General features: G+C 42.7%; 1 protein-coding gene across 2 annotated transcripts in view; it reads right to left on the reverse strand.

Annotated features, from left to right (window-relative positions):
* The window catches only part of ITGB1 (integrin subunit beta 1), a 43,455-nt gene extending 24,650 nt beyond the window's left edge, over positions 1–18,805 (reverse strand). Inside the window, exon 1 of one of the 2 annotated variants that reach the window (XM_042043285.1) lies at positions 18,470–18,805. In XM_042043285.1, the coding sequence (XP_041899219.1) occupies positions 18,470–18,478 (9 nt within the window). In that variant the 5' untranslated portion in view covers positions 18,479–18,805. Of the gene's footprint in view, positions 1–11,778; positions 11,836–18,469 lie in introns of those variants that run through there. The other variant, XM_042043283.1, reaches the window with a different exon arrangement.
* Between the last annotated feature and the right edge of the window lie 1,999 nt (positions 18,806–20,804).

The raw sequence follows: 20,804 nt of genomic DNA on the forward strand, positions 1-20,804 counted from the left end.
TCAAATTAGTACAGCAGTTGAGCTTTGGGTTTTGCACACTGATCTGGGGTTGAAACACAGTTGTTAGTTTGCACATCCAGCCAGAATTATCAGAGAAGGGATGGCTACTCCAAAATCTTATGGGGAAAGTTTCAAACAGAAGCCAACCCTTTGCTAACAAATTGTATCCAACAACAGTATTATATGGCTCATATTTTTCTGATAAATCATTTTGGCTCACTCTTCAGTGGATGCTGTGCTGAGAGGACAGGCAGTGGAGTTTAGACACAGGAGAATTAAGAGAATATGCTGTTGAATTACTCTGATAGATGTTATGCATAAGCATATAAGAAATTACTGGTTAAAAAAGAGGAAAAAATTCAACTGTGAATCATATCTTACTTAATTTTTGAACACTACTTACTGCATATATGCAACTCCAATTTCTCTCTGCACATTGCTGTAAGTGACCAGTCCTTCACTCACAAAAACTGTCTTCCAGAAACACTCTTTTATTAAGCCCCTCTATAAGTGATCACTTAAGTTCATTCTGTGCAACCACAAACCGTGATCAGAGGGGAACGGTGACCCAAGGAACGCGAGCAAGTGGAAGACAGATGAAGGGACTGAATCAAGGCTTGGAAAGGCAGTGGTTACATGGTTAGGAGCTCACCTACCAAAGTAGGAGTCTGGACAGCAAGGTCTTACCAGGTTGCTCAAGTTCTAGGTTCCTTCTCTGCTGGTTTTATGGTATGTAGTGTTCAGTAAACCTTGCTTCCCTCAAGTGAAAGGGTATTTTGTTACCTGAGAAGCAGTTTTGCTTTTAGTACAGCCCAGAACAGGGTGGGTTTTTCAGTAAGAAAAAAGCCAAGCTACTGGCACCAGTTGAATACCATCTTTTCTGCCAGCCTAGATGAGAAAATTATAAACAGTTCACCTTTTTAGGGCAGACTGAGAGTGGATGCACAGCAAGTCCTCATGAACTATATAAATAAGTCAGCAAAGATGTGACACAGTGCTAAGCTATGATTAAGACCACTTGGAAGAGAAACGTTCCAGTGGAAATGCATCCGCATGATGAAGGCAGCTCTGGGCACAGCCTCCCGGTAAAGTTAACAAGGAAAATGTCCTTTTCCATATATGGCTGCGCCAATGCCTCTCCCGGAGCGAGGCCTGCCCTCCGACGCACACAGCTCAGCTCAGCTCAGCTCAGCTCGCTTCCTTTACCTCCGCAGCTTAACAGCTTTCCCAGCTGCCGAGGGCTGGGAAAACACGAGCAGAGAGCTGCTGGTTTGGATTCAGTTCTGACTGCTGTCCAATGCAAGCAAAGCCATGCACACACCCTCAGCCTCCGACCCTCCTGCCGGCCGCTGCAGCGCCAAACGCACTCCCCTGCAAGTCCCCAGGCATCACCGGGAACTGCCCTCTCGCAGGTTTTCCACCGAGGGCATAAACCCAAACAAGTAATTCCCGAGTACACTAGATGGCCAAAGCAAGCCTTTGGAAACCCTTGGTGGAGCTACAACTACATGTCGTGTCAGTGTTCAACCACAGATGACTGCAACAGAAAAAAACCTCAATTGTTACAAGAAATAAATTAATATTTTATGCAACATTTAACTATTTTCTATTATACCTGCTCTCCCCTTTCTAAATCCTTGAAAAATATTCCAGAATCCTTGAAAAGGTGGGTTTTTTTCTCCTGCAAAAAAGCAGCTCAAAGCCAAGAGACCAAAATCTCTTTAATATTTCTTTAATCACCACTTGGATCCTTTTAAAAAGGCTGCAAATGGTGCGCTGTTGAAAAACTCATTTTAAAATTATTTCTGCATATTTGTGAACCATACTCTAGTTTTGTTAAATATTTTAGGAAAACAAACATGGACATAACCTTGAATGTTTGGATTCAATGCTTTCCAAGTTGTTTTTTCTTGCTAACTGTCTCGACAAACAGCAATGCTTGAAGAAAATTTTTTATTTATCAAATCAGCTTTGATGGAAATTTCTGGAGCTTTTACTTTGAAATGAGAGACTCATTAACTGACAATTGAAAAAAGGGTTATTTTTCCATAGAATTTTGAATTTGCAAATTAAGTATTTAGAACCTTCACATTCTGCTAATCATCAAGATATTTAGAAATTAACCACTCCACAGTACTCAAGCCTTTGTAGATTTATTTATTAGAATGGCAATAGCATCTCTGCAGAAAATTAACAGGGCAAATGGGATCAAGGAAAAAAGATATTAAAGCAATATTAACAACAACGTGTTAGGTTGCTGCAGTATTATGCCCCTCAGCTGAGCTGCTTCTCATCTGACCCAGTAATCCAGTATCCACCAAGCTGATGGCAAGCAAAGGAAAACACTACATGGCATCTGCCCCTACTGCATTCTGAACTGTGCCTTGCTGCAAAGCTTTCCACTGAAACACACAATGACCACAGGGGAAACATTTCAGTGTGCAGTAAGAGCTGACCTGTTGTGCACACGCCACTTTTTGAGGCAGTATCCAGACAGCCAACTTACTCATATCCCCACACACCACTCTAATTGCACTTATAAATCTGGAAATGAATACGCAGCTTACACTTTCGGACTCGTGTTCACGCTTCCCGCACCCTGACACCTCTGCATGAGCTGTGCTTTCATGGGTTTAAATCTTAGTTCAGAAATGCTGGATGGAATTGATTCCTCCTAGAGCTGATGTTTACAGCCACTTTCATGCAGTGCAAGGATGGACAGTCACTTAAAAGAGCTGCCCCATGCTCCTTGTTGATTATTTGCTCTTGTTAATCAACCTCCTGGCTGATTATTCTTACTCATTTCCTTTTTGATCGATACCAGTGTTACTGTAGCCACCAGGAGAGCTGGAGCAAGAAAAGGTCTGTCTGAAACTAATCCAACACAGAAAGGGTCTTGTTTCTTCCACCTGGGTACAAAACAGCTTATCCTGGCGTGGCAGAAGTCGTGAGATGAGGATGGAGAAAAAGAGAACTTGGAGGGGGCAAGGAAGCAAAAGCTCCTGCTGCTCAGCCACAGCCCGTGGTTGTGTGCTGGACTACACTGGTCACACAGCCAAGCCCCCACCCTCAGGCATGAAGGCTCTGGTTAAAAAAGGAGCAGGAAGAGACACGTTTCTAAAATAAGCAGAATGAAATAGTCTCTGGAGACGCCTGTTTCAGGACTTGATGGCTACCCTGCTAAAACAGTTCCTTCTTCCCTCCCTCCAGAAGGTTTCCTGGCATTAGCTGAGGGCCATACTTTTCAGCGTGTATTTTATGGACTAGCAAAATGAATCCCATTGACATTTCTGAAAAAAAAGTGGGGGGAAAAGAAGGGACTGAAGAAACCAAACAACCTTTGTGACATGGGACAGCAATTACACAGACATTACAAACCTCTAGCAATGACCTGCAAATACTCTTGACAGCAAAACTCACACAACAGATGTCATTAATTACAACCCCCAATTTAGCTGGATATGCAACAACTCTAAACATATCTGCTTATACAACTATTCACTGTAAAAAAGCAATTCACTATAAATTAAAGTGGTAAAATGGTATCTTACTGTTCTATGTTGAGAGAAGCATATTGCTGAGTAAGACACCAGTACAAAAAAAGTTTTACACAAAGGAGTTACTTTTGATTAAAACTTCCATGTCTGTCGTATAGATTTTCCCACAAGTCTTAAATTGGTAATTCTTCATTTATGACCTTCACAGCTATCTTATTTACTTAATCAGTGTTAATGTGATACTGAAGTATAGTTGGAATACACTGCACAGTAAATTCCAGGACCACCATTAAGAAACTACATGATGCATTCCTCACTAAACAAGCAGAGATTTGGGGTAAACAGTGGTGGTTGAATTGCCAGAAAAATTTTAATCAAAGAACCCAATCCTTAACTCAGCCCTACAAAACTATTTGTTCCCTGGATGCAGACCAGCCCTGTGATGGCTGCCCATCACAGAGGCCCAGCTCCTGACCTTGCATCATCAGGGATGAGCTAGCAAAGCATCCCCATGTAGGGAAAGTGAATTTCATGGGAAAAGTCAAGATGGACAACAGAAGTGCAGTCCCAAGAGCAGGACTCTGCAGCACACCAGTCCAAATGGGAATGCCAGAAGTAAGTCTTCCTTCAACAGCCTATCTATCTACACATCTATCAACAGCATGGCTCAAGACCATGATGTTCCTTCTGCCCCTGGCAACTTCACAGACATTAATGCAGCAGGTTTTGAACTGCGTGCAGTAATAAGGAAAGAATGGGATGTTATCCCAGACTGAAGTGCAAAATAAAAAATTCTTTAGCACTGAAATAACTTTTACACAAGAAGTTCAGCACATCAAGACTGCTTACTCAAAATGTTTCCTGAGAAAACTTTAAGGCATAACCACTTCAGCTACCCTGATGCTACAGCATAGAAGAATCAACAGTATTTCTCATTGGATTTAATTTGTCACTTATTTCTAAGTTAAGTAAAAACAAGCTTCCAAATACTCATGAGAATTGCTTCCATGTCCTGTTTGAATTTTAGCAGGACATCACATATTAAAATAATATATCATAAACCAGTTAAGACTTAAGTTTCAATTACAAGAGAGTTAAAATCTAGGAAACTGATTTTCTGCTTAGGTTAGGGAGACCAGCTCCTCCATTCCAGTATGTTTCTGTAAGGTTACCTGCCACAATTAGTGTATGTCACTCTTAGCTCAGAAGATTCCCCTGCAGGGTTGGGAGTCCACAAAGACATGAGAATACACATTTCTGCATGTCTGAGACATGAGAAAAGGTATCACAAATTCTGCAAGTCTGGCATGGAAATTACTGCACCCCGCTCCCATGCCCAGTAAGGTAGACAAACATGAAGAGTAACACAACTGCTAAGACTCTGAGTTACACTACATTACTACCCACAGTTTATTCATACAGTTCTAAGAAATTTCCCAAGAAATCAAGTCACTTAAAATTCACCAAAAAGGACTGAATGCAGTAGGAAAAATCAGTAGGTGTTAGGCTCTAAATTAACCTTGTGTCTTTTGCTGAAATCCCAGCATGCGGACCTACATCACATGGCCTTGTCAGCTGAATACATGAAAATGTTCATGTACAAGTATGAGCAGGCTGAGGCCACAGCCCATGAGAACAGAGCTGGAAGGCTGTTCATGGTATGATCTTGTGTCCCCAGAGTATGGGGTGTTTGTTAGTTTCTACAGGACACAGCTGCTTCAAGACTGAACCACTAACGTCACAAGGACTCACATGGTTTGACCGTATTATTGCTTTTATATAGAATTTACTGATATTTGTTCCTGGGTTTCACAGGAGCTCTCAACTTACTGACAGTTCTAAACAATGGAATGAAAAGCAACTGTGTATTTTTTAATGCAAAGTATTTTTGGTTTTGATTTGAATTATGGAATGGAAACAAATCTGCCCAAGCTAGGTGCCTGGCTGCAGAGCATTGGGATGGGGAAGATTTTTCTTGATGGAAGACATACTTTTCCTCTATAACCAGAAAAAATACAGGTAGCGATTTCAGAACAACTGCAGATGATAAGGTTTCCTGTTATCTGACATCTCTCCACACTGAGAAAGACAAAATGCAGTGGAACCAGTTGGGACATGACAGAAGGTGGTAATGGATCCCAGATATTTTACAGTACTGTGGCATACACAGGAAGTAAGATAACTGGGCTCCAGTCCCTCCTCAGCCCCAAAGGGTTTGCACTCCCATCTCCTAGGAATGCTCTATCATCCTATAGGATATACTAGTAAGAGCTTTAATTAAGCCAAAGCTGCTACACAGAACAAAAGGCACAGTTTTGTCTCTAGTTTATCCACTGAAGGACTCTTATGGCAGGAGGTAGATAAAAAGGTATGTGGGATTCCAGATACTGTTGTCTGTAATATTTACAGATTTACAGCGTATTGTCCATGAGAAAAACCAGAGATCTGGGTTCATGATTTGGAGTAGGACCATTATTTCTTTCTCACCAAATGCTCTACCCTGAAGGGGAACATGTATATTCCCACTCAGACACACAAGAGAGCCTTGACTGCAAACCTCCTGTGTCGTGGATGATGACTCTGACCAGTGCCCACTGGGCTGAAATCCCTCTCTAACTGCAGACCTGACCAATCTGAACTATATAGACTTCTTGAGGGACTCAAGTTAAAAGTGAATACAAGGACCTAAATACAAGGAACTAAAGGCAGCCAGGGAGCTTCTGGAAAGCCAGGAAAAGCCTAAGGAATGTAGACTTTTATGGAACACAGCAAACTTATTAAGGCAGGGTAAATTACATACCATGCCTTACTTCATTGTATTTATGTATGTGTTTCACTGTATTTCTCTAAGTGTTTTCACTAGAAAAATCTATTTATAATTTCTCTTAATGACAAACTCCTGCAATTGCCTGCACACTGAAATAATACTCATCACAAGCAAAAACAAGTGCCATAGCAAACTGTAAAGAAGGCTAGTGCTGCTAAAGCCCACTCAATTTATTCACAGAATATTCTGAGATGGAACGGACACACATGGATCACTGAAGTCCAGCTCCTGGCCCTGCACAGGACAGTCCAAGAAACACACCATGATTTGTCTTTTCATAAAATATTTCTATTTCAGAACCCACACACGTCCAAATTTCATGCTGACGACGGTGACAGAAGGTGAAAAAATGGGAAAAAGATGCACAGGGGCAACGTGACGATATAGCTATTGACAAAGAGCCTTCAGCTTTCTAGTCAGGAAACCCCAAGTGCAACCTTGATCAATCTTCCCTTTGTTCTCATGCTTCTGGAGAGCACTGTGGTGCAGGCAGGACTAACATTGGTTAGTCAGCACCATTTTGAAGTAAGGACCTTTTTTCAACCAGTGTGTGTACACGCTGCTGTGCACAGTCAGTCTGTAATTCATGACTAGATCTTCACAGTACTACCATACCACAGGTCATTATTCATTTGAGAACACTACTTTGCTGTATTACTGATCCTTGTCCCTGGCTCGGTTATAACGCACACGAAGAGACTATTTGTATAACATCTTCTTGACCTGTTGAATCATAATTTGAAGCCAAGATTCCACAGTTTAGGAGTTGATTTGGAAAGCATCTGAATGCTTGAAAGGCAGGTAGTACTGAGACACAGCTCACGAGAACAAGCAACCTGTGCATGATGACCACACATAGGAAACTGTTTAAGAGACAAGTCAGCTGCCCTTTCTCATGAAAATGTTCCTTTTCATTTCAGTATTTTTCCCAGGCAGTTATCCACAAACTGCAATTTATAGTGTCAACTCTGATAACTGTTTTGGAAAACTGTTTTGGAAAACTAGGCTAACAAACAGGTGTATTGTGCTTAATGTTCAACACTAAATCAGGAGAGAAATACAACTCTGCATGTTCTCCAGCAGAACACTGAGAGGCTTGCAGCTATATCTCATTAAAACATCAGCAATGTGCTTTAAGTATTGATTAGCACCTAGTTTAAACTAGAACATTTACACCTTTCTCTGAAAATCCAGTTTATAACTACTTCCTGCTCTAAATTCTACACTTCTCCAACTGTTGTGCTTATAAAATCCCATGTTGGTGCATCCTGCCCACAGAAACCTGGGATTCCTACAAGGACATTATGAAGCTCTTTGAACTTTAGAAAAGGACAAAATAATAAAACCTGTTCCTGTGCAGCTTATGTTGGTGTGCAAGCACCCTGCAGAGGCAGCACCTCTCCAAGCCTAAACCACTAACCCACCAAGGCCATTGCTACCGATACCGTGGTTGAAAGTGTTTGCTGCATCTACAGCACCTCTGTACATGCACACCTAGAAAGCTTCCTCTTTAAGGATAAATGTACAACGTGGACATGTGTCAATAAAAAAAGTAATTTTTTTCCCCTTAAAACTGTCACTGTCAAAAATATCCCTTTTCTATGCTCCTTCAGACATAAGTTTCCAATAGTTCAAGTACACCGCAACCTTACCGACTCAAAGCATGTTGTCTCCAGAAATGTGTAAGAATTATCACTGTACCCAATCTCACTGTTATCAGTAAGCATTTTTCTGTAACAAATATTTCAGTATTTTCATTATTACAAGCATCTCTTCACACAAATGTGAGTTAAACAGAATTTTAAGAATCTGTTGTTTCACTACTTTTCAAATGCTTTTAGAACCATCAGTTGTTTTTGCCATAACTTAATTTCTTCTCTAGTCTAAATGTAACACCATTTTTTTTTTTTTGGTGGGAGAAAGTGTGAACTGAATATTTAACTTGCTTACATAGTTCTTTCCAGTCTACAAGACTTCTTGGCTAAGTTTAGCATTTCCATCACAGACAGATGACAATTAGGAATGCCACATAACGATTTAAGCCATTCTAGAAAACATGGGGGTCTGTTCCATGGGGTAGTATTAAATTCCTGCACACTCTGCACCACTTACTACTCCCATAAAGAGACTATTTAATTTTGTGCAACTTAAACCTCACGTTTATCCACCCGGGGAAATAGAAAGTTTAGTTAAGCATATAAATATAGCTCTTACACAGCTGACTGTAAATGATGCTTCCGAGGCTGTATTGCCTCCATGACTGTCACAACATCTGGATAAACTTACTTTAATCCAAGCTTTTCTATTAAAAGAAAAGCAAAACAGAGGCAAGTATGTTCTTAAGTAAAAAGCTAGAGAATGTCAGTTAATACAATGTCTCACTTATCTATTTCTTTAAGAAAAAACAATTGCAAATGTGTTGCTGGCTATTGCCGCAGGTACTGCAGGAAGCCAGCAGCTGGCACACCGCAAAGAGCAAACTCAGCGGAAACTCGTCAGTCATTACATGGCAGAGTTCACCCACCAGGAGCTATCATTAACACTCAGGGTACAGTTTCAGCAGCCAAAACCCAGATGAAAGCTGAAAGGATCAGCAGTGCTGCAGCATCTCCAAAAAAGCAACCTCTGATCCTGCTCTACCCCTCAGGGACCTCCCCAACCTCTATCCCAAGTCAGCTCCACTTGGACCCTGAGATATCCCTTTCCCCTCCATGTCAAAAGCCACTTTCTGTAAGCCTCAGTGAAAAACAGACCTCCACAAGGGCAGACGAGTGCTGAAGAAACAGCTTCTAAGAAGGGGCAGGTGGCTGATGAACTGACTGCCCTTCAAAACTACACTGGGCTCTCTGCTGCTAAGCCAGCCTGAATTCAGGCTGTCATGGCCCAATCATCCTAAGCTGATCTTGGACAAATTGTTTATAAATGCTCTATAACACAGCCAGCCAGTTTGAAGAACTGTTCTGATTTTATTTTTACAGGTTATCAGAATAAATTAGTTGGCCAAAAAAATTAACATAAGCAAAGAACAAAACACTGAAGGATTTTAGGTCTGTTGTTGTTTGTTCATATTTTAATTCAGAATTTGAATGGCAAGCACATAAAATAATGTTTACAGATAATATTCAAATATTTAACATCAAGTTTTAAAAAATATTCACTATATATTCACTATTCAAACACAATTTAGAATGAGACTTGTACTGAAACAAATCTCGTCCTCAACATTCTTTTAATGCCAGGTAAGTGTCCAGAAAAATGATCATGCAGAAATAATAAAAAACTGGTCATCCCACAGAACTACATACAGCCTTATAAAACTGTATTGATGAGATCTTGAATATAATTTAATTCTATATATATTTAATCTTTCATACGTTTGTTGTACATTTTTGTGTACATAACTAATGATGATTATTAATTCAATGGCAGTGTAACTAGCTAGGCAGAAGCACAAACTGAAACAAACAGTGGACTTCATCCAGATTTTGACACAAGTTCGAGTACTTGCAAAAAGCTCACCAATCTCAGGAAAAAAATAACTTCAGCCTTAAAAGACTTAAAAAAACAAAAATCAAAACCACCCAGACTCATCACAAAGTACTTCCTAAAAAGCACTCCTGGCCTGAACAATCTGCCTATTCATACACTTCTGCTGCTTTCCAGAGCAGGATTTTAAACGTGGAGTCCACAGGCTGCTTCTAAAAGCACTGCAAAAGATAATAAAAGATGAGGTTTCTCATAGTAGCCAAGTACATCTACCAGTTTGCTACTAGTGAGCCCAGGAGACAGCTCAACTTCTCCAGACCCTTAAATTCCCCACTTTGCACCCTTCATTTTTCTGGTGCCAACTGTGGATGATACTTTCACCGCTTAGCTGAGCCAGTGGAACAAGCTGAGCAGTAACGCCTTCCTGAGTGATTTCTCACCTGATCTAGCAAGTTGAGATGGATTACTCAAGTCAGAAGAGCACTGAAGCAGGCACGAGCAGATGCTGTGAGGCTCCACAGCAGTTTATGCCAACTTACCTCCGGACTACCACAGTGCCACACGCTCTTGGTATGAGTTGCACATTTTCCCGTTCCTCCTCTGGCTCTAAAGCATGTCCTTTGCAATGCATGTGGTCTCCCAGCTGCAACAGCTGATCTAGCTGAAAATTCATTTTTTGCCAAGCTACTTCTCAACCAGAACAGTTATTTCAATAACTCAATGTACAGCCCTTTAACTTCCATTGCTGATGCAAGGAGAATGGCAAAACAGCACAGCTACAAGCAGGAGGGACAGTTGAGACCTACAGCTGGTATAAATTGCTGCAGAGCCACATTCCTATGAAAATTAAACACAATTTTAGTTGAATTCATGGTTCAAAAGCCACTGGAACATTTTACAAAATATGAAATTCAGGTAAATTTGAAAATCAATTGTCTGCTGCAGAGTTTTGAGTTATCACTAATGAGTGAGCTTTTTTTTTTTAAACTCTGCAGAGACAGCATTAAAATTGCTTGCAGCTACAAGCAAAGGTTAATCATCTTAAATACAGATATTATTAATCTAGAAAGTGAAACTGCATTGTGAATTATGCACCAAAAAGAGGCAGTATCTGTGCAAACTCTTTTATTACTATCCAAACACTCTCCAAACTGGTCAGCTGGCAGTGGTAAAAATGCTGGCAGCAATCTCACACAGTATAGTTACTCCTTAAAGCTGAAGTTGAGTTTTTCACTGAAATGAGATATCTGTAACATGGCTGTATAACATTTTAGTCTAGCCTTTGAAGTTATGTAAACAACATGTGTAGTGGAGGGAGATAACACATACATAGGAAAAAATATTTATTGCTGTTTATTGATTTTATTATGCATTTTTAACAACCTATAGCTGATATGCACAGCATGTTCTTCCAAAAAAGGAAATTTGCTGTTTCCTTTTTTATGCTGAAGTCCACACCCAGGAAAAATTACACTGATGTTCTTGTATGCTTATTTCTCACATTGATTTGTATTTGCATAGAAGTGACAAAAACAACACAAAAAAATCACTCCCCATTTTTGAACTGCACAGTAAAAGCAAAGAACAAATGTTATCTTCTAAAATGTTACACTTTCAGATGTTTTGGAAATGTATATAAGTTATATTCATATGTAACTGAAAGATTTCTAATCTATTCTGACACAAAACAAGCAAACTGGTAATTCAAAAACTGTCAAGCCTTGTATTTTATGCAGATGGGCTATAGCATGCCTTTCAGCTTTGGGACAATCACCACCTAGCATCACAAAGTGAGCACAATAGCATACACAAAATACAATCTTGCAAAAGCACAAAAGGAACCTCTGAGAAGGTAATTCCTGACTTTATCCTAAGCCCACTAATTTCCTAATACACAAGAAAATAAAACATCAATGTAAGAAGAAAAAAGCCTGGCCAGAACATTGGCAGCACATCAACCTCGCTTACCCTGGCCAACCTTGCAGATGATGATAGCAAAGATTTCCTCATTTCTCTTTTTCATTAACAGAAGAGGGAGCATTTCACTTGCTGACTGGACAAGCACAAAGCCTTCAGCCACTCCACTGTCAAAGATGTGGTAGAAATATGAGAAGTCACCCCCATACAAAATTTATTCCAAAGTTATCGATAACCAACTACTAAAATATGTCATCTTTTGACACCTGGGAGAATGCTTTTATTTAATACCAAAAAGATTATGTTCTTTGTATTTATCTACACTTCAGAAACAGGCCTTCCTCTTTGTTGTACTCATCTTTATACAAAACCTCTTTACCCGAGATCTGGAAAACCAGACAGCTGAAGGTCTAGGCAGAGCTTGGATGTTGCCAATTTAATTCTTAAGCAGCTGAATTTGCACAGGATGCTGGCCAAGCTACTAGAATGCCAGGTCCTTCAAATGACCTCCTGTGGTCCCCAATATGGTCCTGGACACTGGTTACCCTGCAGCTCACTGGGAGAGCATCTTCTGCTTTGTGGAAGATCATTCCCAGCAGGTCTTGCCAGCCTACAAGGACCCAGCCCTACAAGAGCAGATGAGGACAGATGAGATGGCCTCGTAGAGCAGCTTCCTGCACAAGGGGCAGATGTGACTCTTGGTGCCACTGCCCAAGGTTAGCACCATGTTAAGACACATTAAACTACAATTCCACCAAAGAAAATTAAGAAACACCCGAATGACAGCTTATCCCCCTTTCCCCCTTGCAGAATGGACACGTCCTTATCTCAGTATTTATTTCAAGGGCAAGATTATGCCAAACTACACATCCCAGTCTCAGGTTTCTTTTTCAGAGACCAAGTATGCATTGATATCCAAGATACTACCTTTGACTCATCACCATTTCCTAAGTGAAATACTGACTCCTCCTAAATTAATCTAATACAATTATTTTTCTTCTCTTTTAAATAACCACAAATCAGTCATCTTTGAATGAAGATAAATTCAGTGTTTCGGTTCAGCCCAATATATAATTACTGTTTTTCATACCACCACAAAGGATGAGAAAAGAAGAAAGATTTCTCTTTTTCCATTCATCTTCCACATCAACAGTGCTTTTACTTGTACATCTATAAAGTTAAAAAAATTTTTATGAATAGCTATAACACAAAATTAACTACATGCAAGTACTTCTTTGTAGTGTAAATACTGCAGAGAAATTAATAGTTTAAAACAACAAGAATTCATACAAACAACAGCCCTTCTTCCTGCTTTTGCACTAGAATGTACCAAGAGCAGAAGTTAAAACTAAGTGAGTAAAAATCAGGACTAAGTTAAGCATAAGTAGGTGATCTCATACAAAACACGAAGGAGAAATAAGAGAATTACCAATATGATGCCAATCATTTGGGGGAGAAAATAACGGCATTAGATATTGTATATGTTGTAGTTTATGAGCGTTATAAAGATGAATCTGCACTTAAACGTGGTATTACAGATTAAAATTTTAGAGAAAGCGACTTTTATAGTCTAATGATTTGCTGACAAAATGTGAGAAATGCATTAATTTAACAAAGATTTGCAAAACGTTCTTCTGCGGTAGAAAGAAAGGAATGAAAAAGATGGTGAGAAAAGACCAGTATTTTCTTAGTTCTTACTAGCAACAACAAAAGTTAAGATTCCAGTCTCAGCTTTGTTACTCAAAACTTTCCCCTCTAATAAAACCACAAGAATACTAATGGTATTTGTTTTTGCTGTTGGAAAAGAAAAAAGGCACATGAAACTGCTTTTAAGACAGAAGGTATGTTTCATAACCCATTTTGCAGCTGACTGTAAAGAGAAATGAGAAAGATATAGCAAAAAAAAATCACTAATATATTTAATAGTCTCTGCTCAGTGACACCTCAAAGATAACTACACGTAGGTATTCTACCACCTTTTGCAAAAGAAAACGTTAATATTATAGTCTCATCAAGCTAATTCCCCTTCCATGTGCTTGGTTACATGCAAATTTTGTTAGAGAGACTTTACCATCTCTCTGAACATATCCAATCCATTAATGGCGGAATCCAATAGCCCAGGAATCCCACTAAACATTCTGATTAGTCTGTGAATAGAAAAGTAAGATAAGGTGGTTATTACAAAAATACAGGATGTTTAATAACAACAATCTGCTAAAGAGAGAACCCTTAGTTCTGAAAAAAGCAATCATATTATTTAGTGATGAATAAGGTGCCTAATGTCTCATTTTTCATTCACAGAAGTCAGAATTTTCATTTTCTGTGTAACATTCCCAATAGAAGCTGTTCAGCAAGCTTACATGTGTCTTGAATTGGGCTACAAACTCACGCAGCTAAAGCATACAACAATTTCTTACAGTGAAGCTGTCTATACTTTTTACTGGTACTTACACTAATAATCGACATGGTGGGAGAGAAAAAAGTTCAGAGAAAAAGTCTTCTCATAAATTTATTCTGACTTATGGTTTTAGGAGTTTAAGTTACTGGACCACACCTATGCAGGACAAATTAGAAAAGAAAAGGAAAAAAAAGAAATAGAATTTGTCTTCCCATTTGTGGGTAAACACAAAAATGGCTTTGTAGGCTACCCCAGAAACTCCACAACCACAAAAACTGACAGATACTGGTCAATATTGTGGTCCCCTGTGGTTACCGAATGACAAGAAACATCATCCTTTTTAGAAAGTTGGCAACACAATACACCACAGAGCAGAGAAGAGCAAGGAGGAACTACACAGAAAAAAGGAGAACGCATCTGCCACCATAAATAACAGTATTCATCAGCATTAAAACAATCCAACAAATTTTAGTTTTCTGACACAAAAGGAGCATTAAATCAGATGCAGATATTGTCAGTATCTGTCCAGGAGACAGAGCTGCAGAATTTGTTCATCTATTCATTTGTTCACAGATCTGTGATACCATCTCCCTCTTGAAAAGCAAACAAACATCCTCTTCAGAAAAAACAGCTAACTCTCCCCTACAACAAAAAATTATTGTCGTGTACAGCTTTGAGATGTGTTTGTCTAAAAAACATCCCTGCACACCTACGCCAGAGCAGAAGCCTGAGAAATCTTGAGTCTCTAACCAGCAACACTAGAACTGACAGCGAGAACGCAGCTGTTAGAACATATTCAAAGCAACACGAGTGGGGCAAGTGAAACAATTTGTAGAATCAGCAATGTAAAGACAGATGGGCAATGAGAGGCAGGAAAACAAACTGAACTCTTGAGTTTTCTGCTGCTGGGAGACAGGAAATTTTCTACTGGGCACACAGTATAGCAGCTGACTTAAAAATCTAGTCATAGGGGAATAGTACACATACTGGCAAGTACTTTTTAATGACACTTCCAAAATAAATCTAACTACATATTGCCTTAATTACATTTTTAAGATTGATTTAATTTATGTAATTGCTTTATGAGCTCTATCAATAGAAGCAGCTTAAAAGGCAAAGCAAGAAATAAGAAAAAAAAGGCACTCCCAACAAGGATTCCCTCTCAGAGGCCTGACGGCAGCTCCTAAGAATTAAAAGGATGCTGAGGGGATTGGCCATCCTAAAAAAAAAGTTAGAAAAAATAAATCACTTGAAGTTCCAGAAAAGCAAAGGAGACGGAATAGGCTCTGCTACTCTAAAGCATGGGTTCTATTTTTTCTGGATCTATCTAATCAATATATTTTCCAAGTGCCACGTAAGGTGGCATGAGCAATTTTACAGCTAGTGATTAATATTGATTTAACTTAATTTGTGCAATGTCTCACTGATTACAATAGTCTGTCTTACAAAAAACATTTAAAAATGAATGAGGAGGAAGAGGAAGGTCAGCTGTACCAATGGCCAGCAAGCTGCATCCAGCCTTCCTCCACAAAACCCACTCCCCACACCACGTGGGGAGACCTACCAGAGAAGGTAGCACAGCTCACACATCCACCTCCAGTGCAACAGTGCAAGCAAATGCTGCACGAGGCACCACGAGCAGGTCCACACTGAAGAAACCCAGGCCGCTGGACCACGTGCAGGAGGGGAACAACAGGGAATCCGCATGTCTGTCCACTGGAAAAGGAGCCCGTTGCAGAACTACAGCCCTTGCTGATGGCTTACTAAAAGGGTCCCATCACGAGAAGGTACTTAATAGCCTGTTGAGCAATCACAACCGCAGTACCTTGTTTCTGAAGGCAGCAGTACCAAGAGCTGCAGCCAACCACCAAGGCTGTAGCAGACTGATGAGAGGCTGGGAGAACCACAAGCTAAGTGTTCATCACATCACTCAACTAAATCAAGACTGGGTGGAAAGGCAGGCAGGACAACAATTTACAAAAAACTGATGGGCACTCATACCAGCAGCAGCGAGGGAATAATATTCAGGGCAAGGGAGGCCACAGCACGTGTCCACCCCATGTGTGCACGGCTCTCCCCACGTTTGCCTTTCTGCTACTCAAGTTATCTACTTCCTGAGCTGCTGCTATAGCAAACAAGCTTTTTTTCAAGTCTGAACTATAGCAGAGCTACCCAACTAGAGCTATAGAGAAGATCGTTTAGAGAGAGGAATGAAATAATGAATGAGGAAAAAAGAACAGCAGGAAAAGTTCTCAGACAGTTTTTTTTCAGCTTTGGGAATCACTTCCCAAAGGAAGTGGTATAAGGCTAAGAACTTGAGTCATTTAAAACACTCAAGACAAAACATTAAAATTCTGCACTCTCATCAGAAATTCATGCATATTCTTAGAGAAACAAGCATCCCTCCAAATTAGTCCTTCGCAAAGGTGGGCTTTACTGGGAACATGGCACAGATCAGACAACTGAACACAGAGAGCAGAATGAGCTCCCTGGTTGCACCCACAAAGAACACCAGAGCTTTACCTGCTGACATTTCATTTTGAAATAAATATGGTTCATTTATCCTGTGGCTGGCAAACAGATACACCACTTACCAGCTCCAACTTTGATTAAGGTAAGATTATGCATGCCTGTCAGCTTTTCACCTTTCAGCTGAAACATCTTTGAAAAGGACAAAAGTTGAAGGTGTTCACATCTTAAACTTGTCTTGTCTTGCCAACGTATTGCCAATGGCTCACTGTTTTTGTAACCCTTATAAATACAGCCTTAGGCAAGCTTGCAAAATGCTACTTAATCATTTGCCAGAGGCAAGTAATATTTTTTGTGACAGGAGAATGAATCATTGGTTTCATCACTGGGATGGATGTGGACAATGAATGTCTTTGCTACTCTTAGTCTTGTTTTAGTCTAATTTACATCTTTCTAGTAGTGTAATACTTCTTAAAAAACCCCCATACAAACAACCAAGAACAACAAAACCCCCTCACTACCACGTTGTCTCATTTCTCAAAACTACTTTTTCTTATGCTACCACCATCACCTACCAAATGATCTGTGCGCCAGGAATACAAGTTATTTAAATCTATTTCCACATAGATAAAGTCCTGCTTCATTTCAACACCTTACCACACAAGTAACATTAGCCATGAGTGGTTCCACTAATCTAAATGGAGACAATCCTTACTCCTAAAGGTTTGTGTATCTTGGCATGAACAGGACTGTAGCAGCAATGGCAAATTACCAGAAAAGTCAACATTTTCACCCAACAGCTATGTGCACATGTGTTGGCACGAAAGGACTGTTGTATTGTATTAAGGACAAATGAAGATGCAAACATAAATGCTTTTCAACTTTTTTTCATAAATAGTCACAAAGACTACCTGATGAGTCTAACAGGCAGTCAGATACTTATTCCATAAGATAAAGACATCGGACATGGGCCTAAACAGTGAGTCAGAATGAATTTCCCATCGCTTCATGTTTCCTTCTAACCACCAGTATATGAAGGCAGTAACAGGAGACAAAGCACTGAGCTACTGCTGTAAGATTTTTCAGAAGTCCCATGCGGGACATGGCATAGAGGCCTCAGATTCTCACTTCCATCGCGACACAAGTTTATAGCAAGCTATAGAGGCTCAGAGCCAGTTTGGACGGATCGAGCAGTCAAATGCTGCACTGCGACCATCCCGTCATTCAAACCGCACATACCCCCCCTCTCAGTGCCCTCTTTCTCCAGACATGTGCAGGTCAAAACCCTGGGTACTCAAGTTCCTGCACTGCCTCACTCCTTTCGTTCCCATTCCTGTAACTCCAACGCCCGCTTCCCGCGGAAGGCACCTTCCCCTCCGGACGCCCACCCTCGCCCGCACTCCCAGGAAGCCGCCCGAAACTTTCCCAGCCGAGTGCTGCCCCTTCCCCGGGCACCGCCGGAGGGAGGCGGCGGCCGGCACACGGCACGGCACCGGCACGGGCTCCGTCCCTCTCGGAAAAGAGGGCTCGGGGCGCTGCCCGGCCCCGAGCGGACAAAGGCCCGGCCGGACCCGGCGGCACGGGAGGCCCGAAGCCGCCGTCCCGCCGCCACAGGAAGCCGCAGGCTGGGCCCGACACCCTCCCGCCCACAGCGCCGGGCGGGCACGGCGGCGCCCCCTCCTCCGCCCGGGACCGGCGCCGAGGGACCCGCACACGGGGCAGCGGCAGCGCCCGGCGCGGGCGGCCGCGGGAAGCGGCGCTCGCAGCCCCGCACCACCCGCCGGAGCCCGCCCGAAGCACTAAGCCCCGGGGCGGCCACAGGCACCGCTCATCTCGCTCCCGGCCAGCTGCGACCCCCGCCCGTCCTCCCGTTACCTCGGCCATGGCTGCGGGCAGCGGGCGCGCTCCGGCCCGCCCGGCTCGCTGCGGCTCCCTCTGCCCCGGCGTCCTGGGCTGGGCTGGGCTGGGCGCGGCGGGACGCCCGGGCTCGCTCCTCGCTGGCTGCCCGCCGCCGCCTGCTCCGAGCTGCTGCGGGAGCCCGGCCCGCGGGGGAGGGGAGGGGAGGTCCGCACTCCGCCGCTTTACCCGCCCCGGAAACACATTCCTCCCCGCTGCCGTCAAGCGGGCCGGGGAGGTGTCTGCGGCGCGGCGGCAGGGACGGGAGAGCTGTGCTCGAGGCGGGGCTCGGTGCCCGCTTTTCTCCCGCTTCCATCCGTGCCGCCCGCCAGCGCCTTATTTGGCGGGGTTTGCCAGCGCCCCGGCCGCCAGCGCCGCAGCCCCGGGGCCGGGCCGGGCGCTGGGGCCGGGGCTTCGGCCGCCTCGCTCCCGCCGGTAGCGAAAGGCTGCTCGAGCCCTTTTCCAGAGCTGCGCCTTGTCCTGTTCCTGTTACTGGAGGGGAGCAGCTGCCCGGTTCCACGCACGGAGACAGCGGGGGATCTGGGCAGAGGGGGATCGCCCGTCCCTCTTGCTGGCAGCTGTTTCCAAAAGCGGTGGAAGTCACTAAAAGCGATGGGTGGGCTTATCGTGGTGCTAACGCACGCTCTAAGCTAAAAAGTGGGTCCCTCGGCCGGAGCCTGATGGTGGTCGGAGCATGCCTTTGGTATTTTAAAGTGCCCCTTAAAGCAGGTACTTGGGAAATTACCGAGTAAAAAAATTTTTAAAACGTGCCATTCGACACCTTTTTGAAGGTAGGGTGTTGGGAAGCACAAGCTATGAACTCACAGCTCAGAGCTCTAAGCACTGTGCCTTTATGTGTGGCTACTGGAGCTTGTGTCAGTTCTTGTTTTTGTATGGTTAACTAAGTAAGCAATGCTGCAACTTGTTAATAATTTTAATCACTTTTCTCCTGCTTGCTTTCTAGCTGCATTTTGAAATAAAAAAAGAATGATATTTCTACTTTACTGAAGCGTGGCCTGTGATTCAACCCCGTGTTCCACTTGGGCAGTGCAGTGGTTTAGGGTGCAGTCTCGTGACAGCTGTGTTAGCAGAAGCTTTTAATGCTGGTACAGCTGTAATTGCAAAACTGCTTTAGTGGTGTTGGAAAATGAGATTGAAATGACAGACTGCTGCTCCAAGCAGCTGCATCAAAAGCAACCACTGGACAAATGAAATGGCAGATAAATAACATTGACATTCAGAGATAAGGACAGCAGGGACTATGTATTTCAACAGGTAATTCAATATATATATAATACTAATACTGCCAGGAAATAAGAAAGCCACCAGAAAGCCAAAGTTTAAAAAATGGTAAAAATTAACGCTATGCAAAGTAAAAGCAAATGCCGCAGGGATAGTGATCTGCCAAAAATGTGGGAAATGTAAGTATTGGAAGATAAAAATTATATTTATCCAAGGTATTCTTCTCTGCTTCTTTATTGAAGGGGAAAAATAGTACATCTGGTGCTAATTACGACGAAGTTGTGGACTTGATCTCTGTATGGGCTATTCACTTTAAAAATGGACTCGATGATCCTTGTGGGTTCCTCATAACTCTGTGATTCTGTGATTTTTCCCAGAATATGCAAATAGTGAGCAGCCGTCCACAAAGAAGTGGTGGCAAAAATGCGCGACCGAGATTACTGGGGCTCTGAGGAGTAAATAAAAGTGCTCAACAGACTGGTTCAAGTACTACCCAGTGCTGTGCTCAGATCTTACTGTGTCGAGTAGCCAGGTGACACGATGTTGAGTGAGGGGGGTGGAAAGAGCGTTGCGTCCGTCCCGATCGCGTCCTTGTCGGAGCAGCTCCGGGGGTGCCCCACAAACGCACTCGGACACACCCTGGCACCCCGGAGCTGGTGGGTACTCGCAGCCACCCACACACACAGAGCCGGACAGCTCCTGCAGCGTCGCCGGGGACAAAGAGGCGGGAGGGGTCCTTTGTATGGAGTTCTGAGGGGTTTATTGGGGTCCCCGCTCGAAGGGATCCAGGGACAAAGAACACAGAACACTGAGGGGTCCGGGGTTTTATCTGCAGCAGCACCGAGGGCAGGCAGAACATCAGGAACCTATCGTCTGGGGGGCAGGGGGTGGAGAGGACGTGGGGTGACAGGATAGTGACCACTGGGGAAGGCGAGGGGTGGAACAAGGGGACCGGGAACCAGTGGGGTATTAAGGAAAGGAGAACTATCTAGAACATGGATTTAAAAGGGGTAAAAGGGGGTGGTCTTAGACCTCTGAGCCTGCCCACCAGTGGACCCCCACTGTTTTGGGG

This window comes from Corvus kubaryi, unplaced genomic scaffold (genome assembly GCF_017639235.1).
Source record: "Corvus kubaryi isolate FWS band 111438036 unplaced genomic scaffold, C.kubaryi_AGA036_p1.0 37398, whole genome shotgun sequence".
Classification (NCBI taxonomy): Eukaryota; Metazoa; Chordata; class Aves; order Passeriformes; family Corvidae; genus Corvus; species Corvus kubaryi.